At 48.8% G+C, this 12,512-nt stretch overlaps 1 protein-coding gene across 4 annotated transcripts in view; it reads left to right on the forward strand.

Moving 5' to 3' along the window:
- The window catches only part of ZNF362 (zinc finger protein 362), an 89,644-nt gene that overhangs the window by 13,132 nt on the left and 64,000 nt on the right, over window positions 1-12,512 (forward strand). For 2 of the 4 annotated variants that reach the window (XM_068241604.1, XM_068241605.1), the window contains exon 1: window positions 7,558-7,926. The exons of 1 other annotated variant lie outside the window; for it this stretch is intronic. In XM_068241604.1, the coding sequence (XP_068097705.1) occupies window positions 7,733-7,926 (194 nt within the window). In that variant the 5' untranslated portion in view covers window positions 7,558-7,732. Of the gene's footprint in view, window positions 1-7,063; window positions 7,160-7,557; window positions 7,927-12,512 lie in introns of those variants that run through there. One more of the 4 variants, XM_068241607.1, reaches the window with a different exon arrangement.

Here is a 12,512-nt window from a genome sequence, read left to right on the forward strand (position 1 = left end):
ACTGTACTCGGCAGGTTCCCTAGTGCAGTTAGGATTGCATATCTGTTTTGTTTGTCTGTTGCGATTTTCCTGTCCCTGCGGTGGTCGACAGGAGGTCGTTCTGATCTTTGTTCTTGGAGTATAGCTGGAGCAGCGGTTGCTACCAGCTATCTCCTCTATCTGTCTTGCCTGGATCGCACTCGCCTAGCGCTAGTGCTGTGGATCCGTCTAATCCCCATCTCTCTGTCTCCCTGGATCGCACTGGCCTCTTTTCGCTAGTGCTGTGGATCCTATCTCTCGCTTGTCCCTGTTTTCGTGTGTCTGTCTTGTCAGCTACGAACGCTTGCTGGAAGCTCGGTGAGGTAACCATTAAGCAAGCGCTCGCGTCCTCTGTTTCATGTTTGTCTGTCAGTGGTTAGTTAGGCGTGCTTGTCTCTATTGTGCTTATCACGTGGAGACCGCGCATGAACGCGTGCACTGTTGCGAATGAGTGCGGTGTTCGCGTTCAGTTAGCGTTTGTTATTTTCCTTATCTCCTCGTTGTATGATTTGCTGTGCCTTTGCTACTCTCGTGCTCCGCCTTGCTGTAGCCTTGTGTCACGTCTGGCGATCGCACCTCTCGCGATCGTGTTCCTACTTCATATCTGCTGTGGTGTGTGCACCGTCGCGGGTTGGCGACTAGTTTGGTGCACACACATACAATCTGTCTCTGTGCTCATTCTCAATCGCCTCTCTTGCGATTGCGTTTCTTCCCTTCGTACAATTCCTGTCTGGCGTGTGTGGTAGGGCAGAGGAGCTGTTCCTCTGCACTCCACAGCTCCACCTGCCGACAGGAATTTCCCTCTACAGGTGCATTGCACCTTCTGCTGGGTTCCCGCAAATTATACGTTTGTGGAGGATTTCCGCAGTGTCAGCACACATCCTGTGCGCTGATCACTGAGAGAATTCCACAATCGTTACAGTATGACCAGCCCAACCAAAATTCCCAGCGTAGAGGGAATTTCCGATTTGTATGATTTTGTCGAGTATGGCTCCTGTACCTTTAAGAGATTTAAAAATCTTGAACCTGAAACAGCGGATTAATTTTTGTCTGAGTATACTAAACTTTGGATGAATCCTGAATTCCAATGCACCCCAGTATCTACCAGGGCACCCCAAATGGCCTACCTTCTGTTTGGGGGCGAAATGTTAAAGTGGGCTTATGATGTGTTAGATCATACCACCCTGAGTCAAAGACCCCTGGAATTTTTGGCCTTTACAATTCATAATTGGCTGAGACTACCTCAGTTACCATATCCCCTTAATGAGTTGTTGTCGGCAGCTCAATCAGCTGTTCCATCTACTCAGTGCAAAATCTCTCAGCCTGCAAAGATTTGCATTAACAGCTCATCCTCATCCAAAAAGCAGCCATCCAAAGCCTCTAAGTCTAAACGTAAAAAATCTAGAAAGGCTTCCCATCGGAAAGATCCATTGCCCATAGCAACCACAACTAAAAAGTTTATTTCTGTCAAGTCTGAAATGTGCAAAACCATTCAGTATGATAATGATGTTTACCATGATGTTGATCTGTCTCCGGGTTTTTTGCCTCAATCCAAAGCTTGTGTGGATCCTACTATAGGTAGGATCGCCCACTATATTAAAGCAGTTAAAAAATCTGTTCTTGTTCCTGAACTCCACCCATATGGAGATTATCTGGATACTGGCCTGTTTGAACCTCCATTTGCCTCATGGGACATTGGGGTCTTGATGGAGGAATTTGATTTTGATTGGAAAGCCTTTTGCGATTTTTACATCGCAAAAAGCGAAGATGTCTTGAATGATTGTCTCGATTCGATGTACCTTTTGATTGATTCCAATGAATGTGATGAGGGTGATGTGGATCTGATGATTTATGTATGGCAGACGATTTTGGGTGAATTACACACACACCAACCAATTGATTCCAATAAAGAGACATCGTTGTCGGATGATTGTTCCTGCCTTTCTGGGGTAAAGCATGTGAGTCGTGACATTGTGCAATCTGAAGTGAGGGGGTGTGCCACTGTGGTTGATTCCTGTGCGAATCCTGGAGGATTCTCTCCTGACTGCGTGTGGTTTGAATCTGTGCGATCTGATGCCTGTTTCCCTGATGTTGTTGCTATTTCTACTGCAGATGCGTCTTTGTCTCACCCTGTTCACACCTGTAAGGGCCCGTTGCCTGGTGACAGTTGCTCCAGTGTTTCTATCCTGAACGCCTTACAGTCTGCCCCGCAGATCGCAGAGGTTTGCGCTATGGAAGCGTCAGTTTCACAACCTGAAGCGATTTTTGATTCGCAAGTTTTGCGTTCTGACTCCTCGCATTTGACATTGTTAGCCGAATCTAAGAGTGAGACAGCGCTTCGGTTTTGCGAATCTGATTCTGAAGCATCTTTGCTGGGTCCAGAAAAAGTTTCTCTGAGCCTGCCCTGTACCATGAATAACAATATGATGCCTAATCACACTGACATTTGTGAGTCCCTTTCTTATTCTGAGGAAAATGCTGATTCTGCACCCTGTACTCTGGATGAGTTAATATGGCCTTGATTAGAGTCCCCTGCAGTGTCCCTAGAGGCTCGTCTAGGTATTGCTACTATACTCACCTGTTTTTCTGCAGTTTTGGAGTTGCAAGCTAGTTTGACTGCTACACAGAATTTTGGGTGCAGTGAGATCAAAGTTAGGGAGTCAGTGTGTGTTCCAGTAAATATTCCTGTACATTCCGCTCATGATTATGAAATTCAGTCTCAGTTTATGGTGGAACTTTCCCTGGGACATCTGCCCTGTCCACAAAATAAAGTTCCAGTTTTGCCCTGTAATATGGATAGTTCAGAATCCTTCTCAGAAAACTTGAAAAATGATGTTCCTGAGGTCTTGTTTGATGTCCTGGAGACCTCCGAGTTCCTCCCAAAGGGTCCAGAACTTGTAGGAGATGTCTCCTGCCCCCCAAGTCCTTCTGAGGTGCTGCCCACTTCAGTAGGCATTGCTGTTGTGCTGACTACCTTTGCAGCTCTGGTGGAGCTTCACTCATATGTGGTCAATGATGATATTGTTGTCACGGAGATTTCTGGGTTTGAGTCCGGGCCTTCTTTTGGGGGTCCTGTGCTTGAGACCGCTGCTCATGATGATTCTCTGCCCGGTGCTGGTTTTGGTCCTGTCGTGCCGGGCTCTGAGGTTGGCAGTTCCCCGACATGTTCTGAGGTTTCTCCTATGCTGGTGTACCCCAATGTGCTCTGTGACCCAGAAAGCCCAAGTGTGCCTCGGTTACCAGCATGCTCAGATGCTTCCTCGGTGGAGACATGCTCTGATATGGCCTGCCTGCTTGCATGCCCAGAAGTGGTCCCTGAAAGTCTTGATCTTGATGGGTGTCCTCATAATTCTGAATCCGGAATTGTCATTGGTTCCATGGGGGTTCTTGATAATTCTCCATGTGAGCCTGGTGATTGTTCTGCCCTCTTGGGATCTCTGTGGAGCTTCGAAGGGTTCTGGGAGATTCCGGGAGAAAGTTTGCTTGGTACCCTGGATAAGATCAACAGTGGCTTTTGTGTTGTAAGGGACACTTCGAACAGGTATTGTGGCAGGTTTGGTATTTTCGGACGCTCCTTGGAAGGTGGTGGGTATTGTCTGGAGAGTGTCGATGGCTTCTTCTCTGGCGTTCACAGTCCTGATGGGTGTTATACTGAGACTGGTAGTACTGATCGGCATGTTTCGGTGGCGTTTGCTTCCGATGAGGTCGGTTTCGGCTGGACTGACTCTGGAATTGGGCCTTGTCGGGCTGTCCTGACCTTCATGAGTCTTCAGTTGGAGTCTGTTGTAAATATCAGGTTAGAGGGTCGTCTGGAATCCGACCCTAGAGGGGGAGGGGGGGGTACTGTGAGGATCCGCGGGCAGGCAGCCTTTTGACCACTGTTCAGGTCTGCATTCTGCAGGTCTCTGGAAGAGAGACCTTTTGTCAGTTGTGCAGCTTGCTCCTGAGGAATTTACATATGTTTGTCATGCAGATTGCCTAGCCACATCCCCTGTGGGCTTGCTTTATAAAGAGCTATGTTTCCCACAGTAAGTTGCTGGTCATAAGGATTCTTCCTGTGAAACACTCTGGAGAGTGTCAGCCTTGCTCATTGTTTGAATAGTAGCTTAGAGTGATTGCTGGGACTGTACTCGGCAGGTTCCCTAGTGCAGTTAGGATTGCATATCTGTTTTGTTTGTCTGTTGCGATTGTCCTAACCCTGCGGTGGTCGACAGGAGGTCGTTCTGATCTTTGTTCTTGGAGTATAGCTGGAGCAGCGGTTGCTACCAGCTATCTCCTCTATCTGTCTTGCCTGGATCGCACTCGCCTAGCGCTAGTGCTGTGGATCCGTCTAATCTCCATCTCTCTGTCTCCCTGGATCGCACTGGCCTCTTTTCGCTAGTGCTGTGGATCCTATCTCTCGCTTGTCCCTGTTTTCGTGTGTCTGTCTTGTCTGCTACGGACGCTTGCTGGAAGCTCGGTGAGGTAACCGTTAAGCAAGCGCTAGCGTCCTCTGTTTCATGTTTGTCTGTCAGTGGTTAGTTAGGCGTGCTTGTCTCTATTGTGCTTATCACGTGGAGACCGCGCATGAACGCGTGCACTGTTGCGAATGAGTGCGGTGTTCGCGTTCAGTTAGCGTTTGTTATTTTCCTTATCTCCTCGTTGTATGATTTGCTGTGCCTTTGCTACTCTCGTGCTCCGCCTTGCTGTAGCCTTGTGTCACGTCTGGAGATCGCACCTCTCGCGATCGTGTTCCTACTTCATATCTGCTGTGGTGTGTGCACCGTCGCGGGTTGGCGACTAGTTTGGTGCACACACATACAATCTGTCTCTGTGCTCATTCTCAATCGCCTCTCTTGCGATTGCGTTTCTTCCCTTCGTACAATTCCTGTCTGGCGTGTGTGGTAGGGCAGAGGAGCTGTTCCTCTGCACTCCACAGCTCCACCTGCCGACAGGAATTTCCCTCTACAGGTGCATTGCACCTTCTGCTGGGTTCCCGCAAATTATACGTTTGTGGAGGATTTCCGCAGTGTCAGCGCACATCCTGTGCGCTGATCACGGAGAGAATTCCACAATCGTTACACTCTGTATATGCGCCCAGTATCTTCCTCTGCAGCCAGCACTTCCTATCATGTGATACACTGGTAGCATGCTGGGGAGTCACATGTGAAGTGGAAGCTTTGGCGCTGGAGGTGAGTGGAGAGGTTAGTGACTGGCAGCGTGCTGCTGTTGGGGTGGGGGGTGTTAGGGTAGAAACACCTGGCCACCTGTATATTAAAAGGGAGCATCTGGCCACCTATATTGCAGGGGGAGGGAGCACCTGATCACCTATACACTACAAGGGGAGGGAGGGGAGATATATAGTAGAATATAGAATAATATAGTGTATAGCTGGGAGGGGGAGCAGTATAGGGGGAGGGTATTGACATATTTGGGGGAGGGGTCTCTGGATTGGAGGGAAGGGGGATATATAGTAGAATATAGAATAATATAGTGTATAGCTGGAAGGGGGTGGGGCAGTATAGGAGGAGGGAAGGGGGGATATACAGTAGAATATAGACATGGCACAGACAGACATGGAAGCCCCGGGAGGAGAGACTGTGCAGACAATGTGACCAGGAGGTCTTGGAGGATGAGGCCCACTTCCTGCTACACTGCAGCAAATACGCACCTGTGAGGACCGCCCACTTTCAGAGACTCTCCGCCCACATCCAGGATTTTACCTCCACAGATGAGGAGAGGAAATTCTACATCCTACTGGGGGAGGAGGAAACAGGAAACAACCGTGCAAATAGCTGCCCGATATGTCACAGCCTGCCACCAACTGAGAGGAACATGATACCACATGGACTGTATACCCCCAAAACCCTCCATGGACTGTATATCCCAGCCCCCCATATTGTCCCTTACATCCCCCACACCCTAAGGACTACATACCCCAACCCCCTATACCCTTCCCTTATCCCCCCCCCCTCCATGTTAATGCTTTGGCAATGTTAAATGTATTTGGTCCTGCCAATAAAGCTTTTTTGGATTGGATAATATAGTGTATAGCTGGGAGGGGGAGCAGTATAGAGGGAGGGTATAGACAGATATTTGGGGGGGGGGGGTCTCTGGATTGGAGGGAAGGGAGGTATATAGTAGAATATAGAATAATATAGTGTATAGCTGGGAGGGGGAGCAGTATAGGGGGAGGGTATAGACAGATATTTGGGGGGGGGGGGTCTCTGGATTGGAGGGAAGGGAGGTATATAGTAGAATATAGAATAATATAGTGTATAGCTGGGAGGGGGGAGCAGTATAGGGGGAAGGTATAGACAGATATTTGAGGGAGGGGTTTCTGGTTTGGAGGGAAGGGAGGTATATAGTAGAATATAGAATAATATAGTGTATAGATGGGAGGGGGAGCAGTATAGGTGGAGGGTATAGACAGATATTTGAGGGAGGGGTTTCTGGTTTGGAGGGAAGGGAGGTATATAGTAGAATATAGAATAATATAGTGTATAGCTGGGAGGGAGCAGTATAGGTGGAGGGTATAGACAGATATTTGGGGAGGGGGGGGGGGGGGGGGGTCTCTGGATTGGAGGGTAGGTGGATTGGAGGGAAGGAGGGATATATAGTAGAATATAGAATAATATAGTGTATAGCTGGGAGGGAGCAGTATAGAGGGAGGGTATAAACAGATATTTGGGGGAGGGGTCTCTGGATTGGAGGGAAGGGGGCTATATAGTAGAATATAGAAAAATATAGTATATAGCTAGGAGGGGGGGGGGGCAGTATAGGGGGAGGGTATAGGCAGATATTTGGGTGGGAGGGGTCTTTGGATTTTAGGGAAAGGGGGATATATAGTAGAATATAGAATAATATAGTGTATAACTGGGAGGGGGAGCAGTATAGGGGGAGGGTATAGACAGATATTTGGGGGGGAGTGGTCTCTGGATTGGAGGAAAGGGGGGATATATAGTAGAATATAGAATAATATAGTGTATAGCTGGGAGGGGGAGCAGTATAGGGGGAGGGTATAGACAGATATTTGGGGGGGAGGGGTCTCTGGATTGGAGGGAAGGGGGGCTCGCTCGCTCTCTCTCACTCTCGGGGAATCTCCCGGTACAGGAGGAGTGAAGAGGCCGCACAGTCACCGGTGTGATCCGCTCTATGTCAGGTCGGTATACTCGGTACCGGGAGAGGAGGAAGGGGGGGGGGGGATGGGGGCTTCCGCTGGGTCACCGCTGTCTGCACGCGCTGTGCGCAATTACCCCGGCGCGGGGCAGATGTGGGAGGTGGTGGAGGGGGGCCCCCTGTAGCCCCCCCAGCACGGGGAGCCGGGGATCTGCAGAACATGGCGGCCCTGCCTGCTCTCAGACTTCTCAGCTCTCACAGCTGCCATTTTTGTTTTCCTTTTGTCTGAAAATTGTAATAAAACAGTCTGAGAATGTGGGAGAGGCGGAGAGGGGCCCCTCCAGGGGGGGCTGCACGGGCCCTCCCTGCCCCCGGCCCCACAAACTTTATCCTGTGTCCTGGGGGTGGGGGGCTGCCACTGCCGCCGCCACACACAAAGACAGCAGACAGCTCTCTGGCCCACCACTGCTTTTATTAATTGTATCACTATTATTATTCTATATTATTATATTCCTGTATGGAGACCGGCAGCCATCCCCCTGTGAGACCCCGGCGGCGCCGCAGAGCGCTCTGCGATCTTTCTGCCGCACAAAGCTGGGGATTTGTATGAATATTGATGCTGCTTTTGGTATATTCCTTTATTTATAATGTGGAGCTGTTGGGGGGACGGGCGGCGAGCAGAGCCGCAGTAGACGAGGGGCCCTTTCATTCCTCTCCCTTTGTGGTGGAAGATTCTGTATGGCTGTGGCCTTCGCCGCCGGTAAAACGTGGGACTGCTGTTGCTATAACGACCAGCTTCCGCCTGGCAAGGTCTTGGTTTTTTTTTTGTGATTAGTGGGGGGTTAGGAGCCCCCTTTTCCCCACTTGTGGCCTGTGTGTCGGGGTTGTTGAACGAGTGCTGGGGGTTTCTTTGTAGTGGACGTCTGTGTGTTGGGAGGCCCGTTGTGTCCAGAAACTTTGGGAAGGTTTAATTTCCAAATGAAAGTGGTCCTGTGTAGGATGCTCTGAGGGTCTCGGCTGTAGCAGTCAGAGGAGAGAGGTTGTTAGCAGCTGCCCAGCGGTTTTCTGTCGGATCTACACTAGGCGAAAGAAGCGTTTTGACCTGTAAGTCCTCTGTCTCTTCTTCTAGATGTGGTCTCCAGGTGATGTCTACATCCCTGTAGCTCTTCCCATTATTCCTGAGGGAGGTCTGGGAGCCGTAGTGTTTCCTTGTGGCAAGGCTGGACACCTCCATGTAGAATTCAGTAGGCATTCTGTGCTATTCAGGAGCCAGCTCCACTGACGCCAACTGACAGAACCCTCACGTTCGGAGACAGCTGTCAGATTTCAGGAGGTATAGCTCCTTGGCTCATGGGATGCGTCCAGCCTACCTTTGTTGTATGGTGGTTAGGATGCTGCTTGTTGCATTAATGTGTGGTGTGCCAGTGACTGGCTTGAGGCTAGCTGTGTTTTGGTTAGGATATCTGGATAATGCTTCTTGTTCTTCTGGTGATGGATTTGAGTAAATGTATTGCTCCTCATTGTGTCAAGTCTACCTGTTGTCTCTCACATACATCTGCAGAATCTGAATGTATTATGGGCTCCGAATGCCAGATCTTTCCACTTTTAGTGTTGGCCTACGTATCCTGCTGGTGCGATATAAAGTAAATTTCCTCCTACAGTAGACTCTCGTTATAGTAAACTCTGATAAAGTACTCCTCTGGATACAGTAAATTCAATCATCAGGTCCCAGCAGATGTGTCTGTAGAAATATATAATTGTATGACCAATTCTGATATAGTAAACTTTTGATGCAATAAACTACTTTTCCTGGTCCATTGGAGTTTACTATAAAGGGATTCTACTGTATTTATTAAACAACTTCATTAGTAAAATGTTTCCAAAGTCTACAAGTCTTCCAATAATTAATGCTATTTGTTCCATCTTTTTGTTGTGTCTGTTGGAAGTGTCATTTTAGGAAGACTTGTTGTGGTCACCTGATCCCTTGTGGTATCTCCTTAGCAGCAGCTGACTGACATGACCAAAGTGCCATCATACCACTTCCAGGAACAGGATTGGAAAGGTTTAGAAGATAGTGGTTGTTTGACTGTTAGCCATTCTCATCAGCTTCCTAGACCTTCTGTGGGTCTCGGTGGTCACTTTAGAGAATTACTTTTCTGAAGTTCTGCTGGTGGAGGTACCTGGAGACCAGGTCCTGAGCTGCTCTGAGAGGAGATATCATAATGAGTCTGGTGGAAGTTTTCACTTCTTTCGACTGGTTGTTTTTTATCTTTGGATAATGCTTTTTTATGAACTTTACTAAATGTGGGTGATGTAAGCTGGGCATATGAGGAGAATCAGCAGTTCCTTTCATTGGAATCTGCCACAGTTTCAGATATTGGAACATATTTAACGCTAATGGGACTCCTTTACATAAAAAAAGAAACCAGATACTTACCTAAGGAGAGGGAATGCTCTGGGTCCTAATGAGCCTTCCCTCTCCTCTCCCGGTGCTCTCGGTGCAGCGCTGGCTCCCGTCTTCGAATCTCTGGCTGCGGGGGACTTCGGAAGTCTTCGGGAGCCGAGTCCTCCCTAGTGTGCACGATAGAGGGCGCTCGCGCGTGCGCAAGGAGCGGTCCGTCTTCTGGAGCACTCGGGCTCCTGAAGACTTTCCAAAGTCAACTTTGCCAACGGAGCGAGCAGTACTTAACCAAATTAGTCAACTACTGCTGCAAGGGACAGCACTGCACCGAGGGGACTGGGAGAGGAGAGGGAAAGCTCATTAGAACCCAGAGCCTTCCTTCTCCTTAAGTACAGTGGGATGCAAAAAGTTTGGTCAACCTTGATATTTGTCATGATTTTCCTGTATAATCTTTGGTTGTTATGATAAAAAATATCAGTTAAATATATATAGGAGACACACACAGTTATATTTGAGAAGTGAAATGATGTTTATTGGATTTACAAAAAGTTTGCAATAATTGTTTAAATAAAATTAGACCGGTGCATAAATGTGGGCACTGTTGTCATTTTATTGATTCCAAAACCTTTAGAATTAATTATTGGAACTCAATTTGGCTTAGTAAGCTCAGTGACCCCTGACCTACATACACAGGTGAGTCCAATTATGAGAAAGAGTATTTAAGAGGGTCAATTGTATGTTTCCCTCCTCTTTTTAATTTTCTCTGAAGAGTAGCAACATGAGGTCTCAAAACAACTCTCAAATGACCTGAAGACAAAGATTGTTCATCATGGTTTAGGAGAAGGATACAGAAAGCTGTCTCAGAGATTTCAGCTGCCTGTTTCCACAGTTAGGAACATGTTGAGGAAATGGAAGACCACAGGCTCAGTTCAAGTTAAGACTCAAAATGGCAGACCAAGAGACCAAGAAAAATCTCTGATAAACAGAAGCAACAAATAGTGAGAACAGTCAGAGTCAACCAACAGACCAGCACCAAAGACCTACAACTTCATCTTGCTGCAGATGGAGTCACTGCATCGTTCAACCATTCAGTGCACTTTATACAAGGAGATACTATATGCGAGAGTGATGCAGCGGAAGCCTTATCTCCGCCCACAGCACAAACACAGAGCCTCTTGAGGTATGCTAAACCACATTTGGACAAGCCAGCTTCATTTTGGAATAAGGTGCTGTGGACTGATGAAACTAAAATTGAGTTATTTGGGTATAATAAGGGGCGTAAGGCCCGGTTCACATTAGCGGTTGTTTGCCAAACGGACCGGATGACCTGACCGGATCCGGACCGGATCCGGATCGGAACCGTACGGTTCTGATCCGGATCCGATCCGGATCCGGTCAGGTTGCATCAGGTGGTAATCAGGATGCGATCCGGATCCGTTTGGCAAAATATACGTAAAAAAAAAAAAAAATGTTGGGGTCTGGGAGGTCAGCAGAAGGGGGACCTGTGGAATCAGGCCCTCTGCTGTTTAGCACTCACCTCCACCTCCGACATGCTGCCAACATCCTGCCAACACCTCCAGCTCGTGCTGCTCCACTCCAAAATGCTTGCCCATGTGTCCCCAGCCAGTATCGCCGCAAAAATCCGCATAGGAAGTGGGGTAGAAGATCCGGATTTCTCAGCCAGTGTGTTGTGCGGCCTCCGGTTCCCATTTGTTTGTATTGGCCGGATGGTGCAGTCCGGCTCCGCCCCGGATACGGCTGCCGGAGGGGCCGGATGAAAAAATAGCGCATGTTGGAACGGAGGCCGGAGTCCGTTCTGCAGAACGGACCCATGTGAACGGACGCATAGGCTTTAATTGCTATGCCGTGCGTCCGTTCCGTCCGTTCTGCAGGCGGTGCGGCTCCGGCACGGCGATTCCGGAGGGCCACCGCAAGTGTGAACCGGGCCTTATGCATAGAGAAAAAAGAACACAGCATTCCAAGAAAAACACCTGCTACCTACATTAAAATATGGTGGTGGTTCCATAATGCTGTGGGGTTGTGTGGCCAGTGCAGGGACTGGGAATCTTGTCAAAATTGAGGGACACATGGATTCCACTCAGTATCAGCAGCTTCTCGAGACCAATGTCCAGGAATCAGTGACAAAGCTGAAGCTGCGCCGGGACTTGATCTTTCAACAAGACAACGACCCTAAACACTGCTCAAAATCCACTAAGGCATTCATGCAGAGTAACAAGTACAACATTCTGGAAAGGCTATCTCAGTCCCCAGACCTGAATATAATTGAAAATCTGTAGTGTGAGTTAAAGAGAACCCGAGGTGGGATTTACTTATGCTAGTGGGGCACAGAGGCTGGTTGTGCACACTAACACCAGCCTCTGTTGCCCCATGGTGTGCCTCCAAGACCCCCCTGCACGCCGCTATACCCCCCGCAGTGCTGGCGACACGCAGCATGTCACCAGCACAATGTTTACCTCTCGCCTGTCTGTTAGCGCCGCTCCCCCGCCTCCTCCGTATCGGCGCTACCCGCCCGCGTCACTTCCCTCCAATCAGCGGGAGGGAAGTGACGCAGGCGGGTAGCGCCGATACGGAGGAGGCGGGGGAGCAGCGTTAACAGACAGGCAGAGGTAAACATTGTGCTGGTGACATGCTGCGTGTCGCCAGCACTGCGGGGGGTATAGCGGCGCGCAGGGGGGTCTTGGAGGCACACCATGGGGCAACAGAGGCTGGTGTTAGTGTGCACAACCAGCCTCTGTGCCCCACTAGCATAAGTAAATCCCACCTCGGGTTCTCTTTAAAGAGAGCTGTCCATACTCAGAATCCATCAAACCTGAATAAACTAGAGATATTTTGTAAAGAGGAATGGTCTAAAATACCTTCAAGCAGAATCCAGACTCTCATTGGAACAATCAGGAAGCATTTAGAAGCTTTAATTTCTGCAAAAGGAGGATCTACTAAATATTGATTTCATTTCTTTTTTGTGGCGCCCAAATTT

This window comes from Hyperolius riggenbachi, chromosome 6, assembly GCF_040937935.1.
Source record: "Hyperolius riggenbachi isolate aHypRig1 chromosome 6, aHypRig1.pri, whole genome shotgun sequence".
NCBI lineage: Eukaryota > Metazoa > Chordata > Amphibia > Anura > Hyperoliidae > Hyperolius > Hyperolius riggenbachi.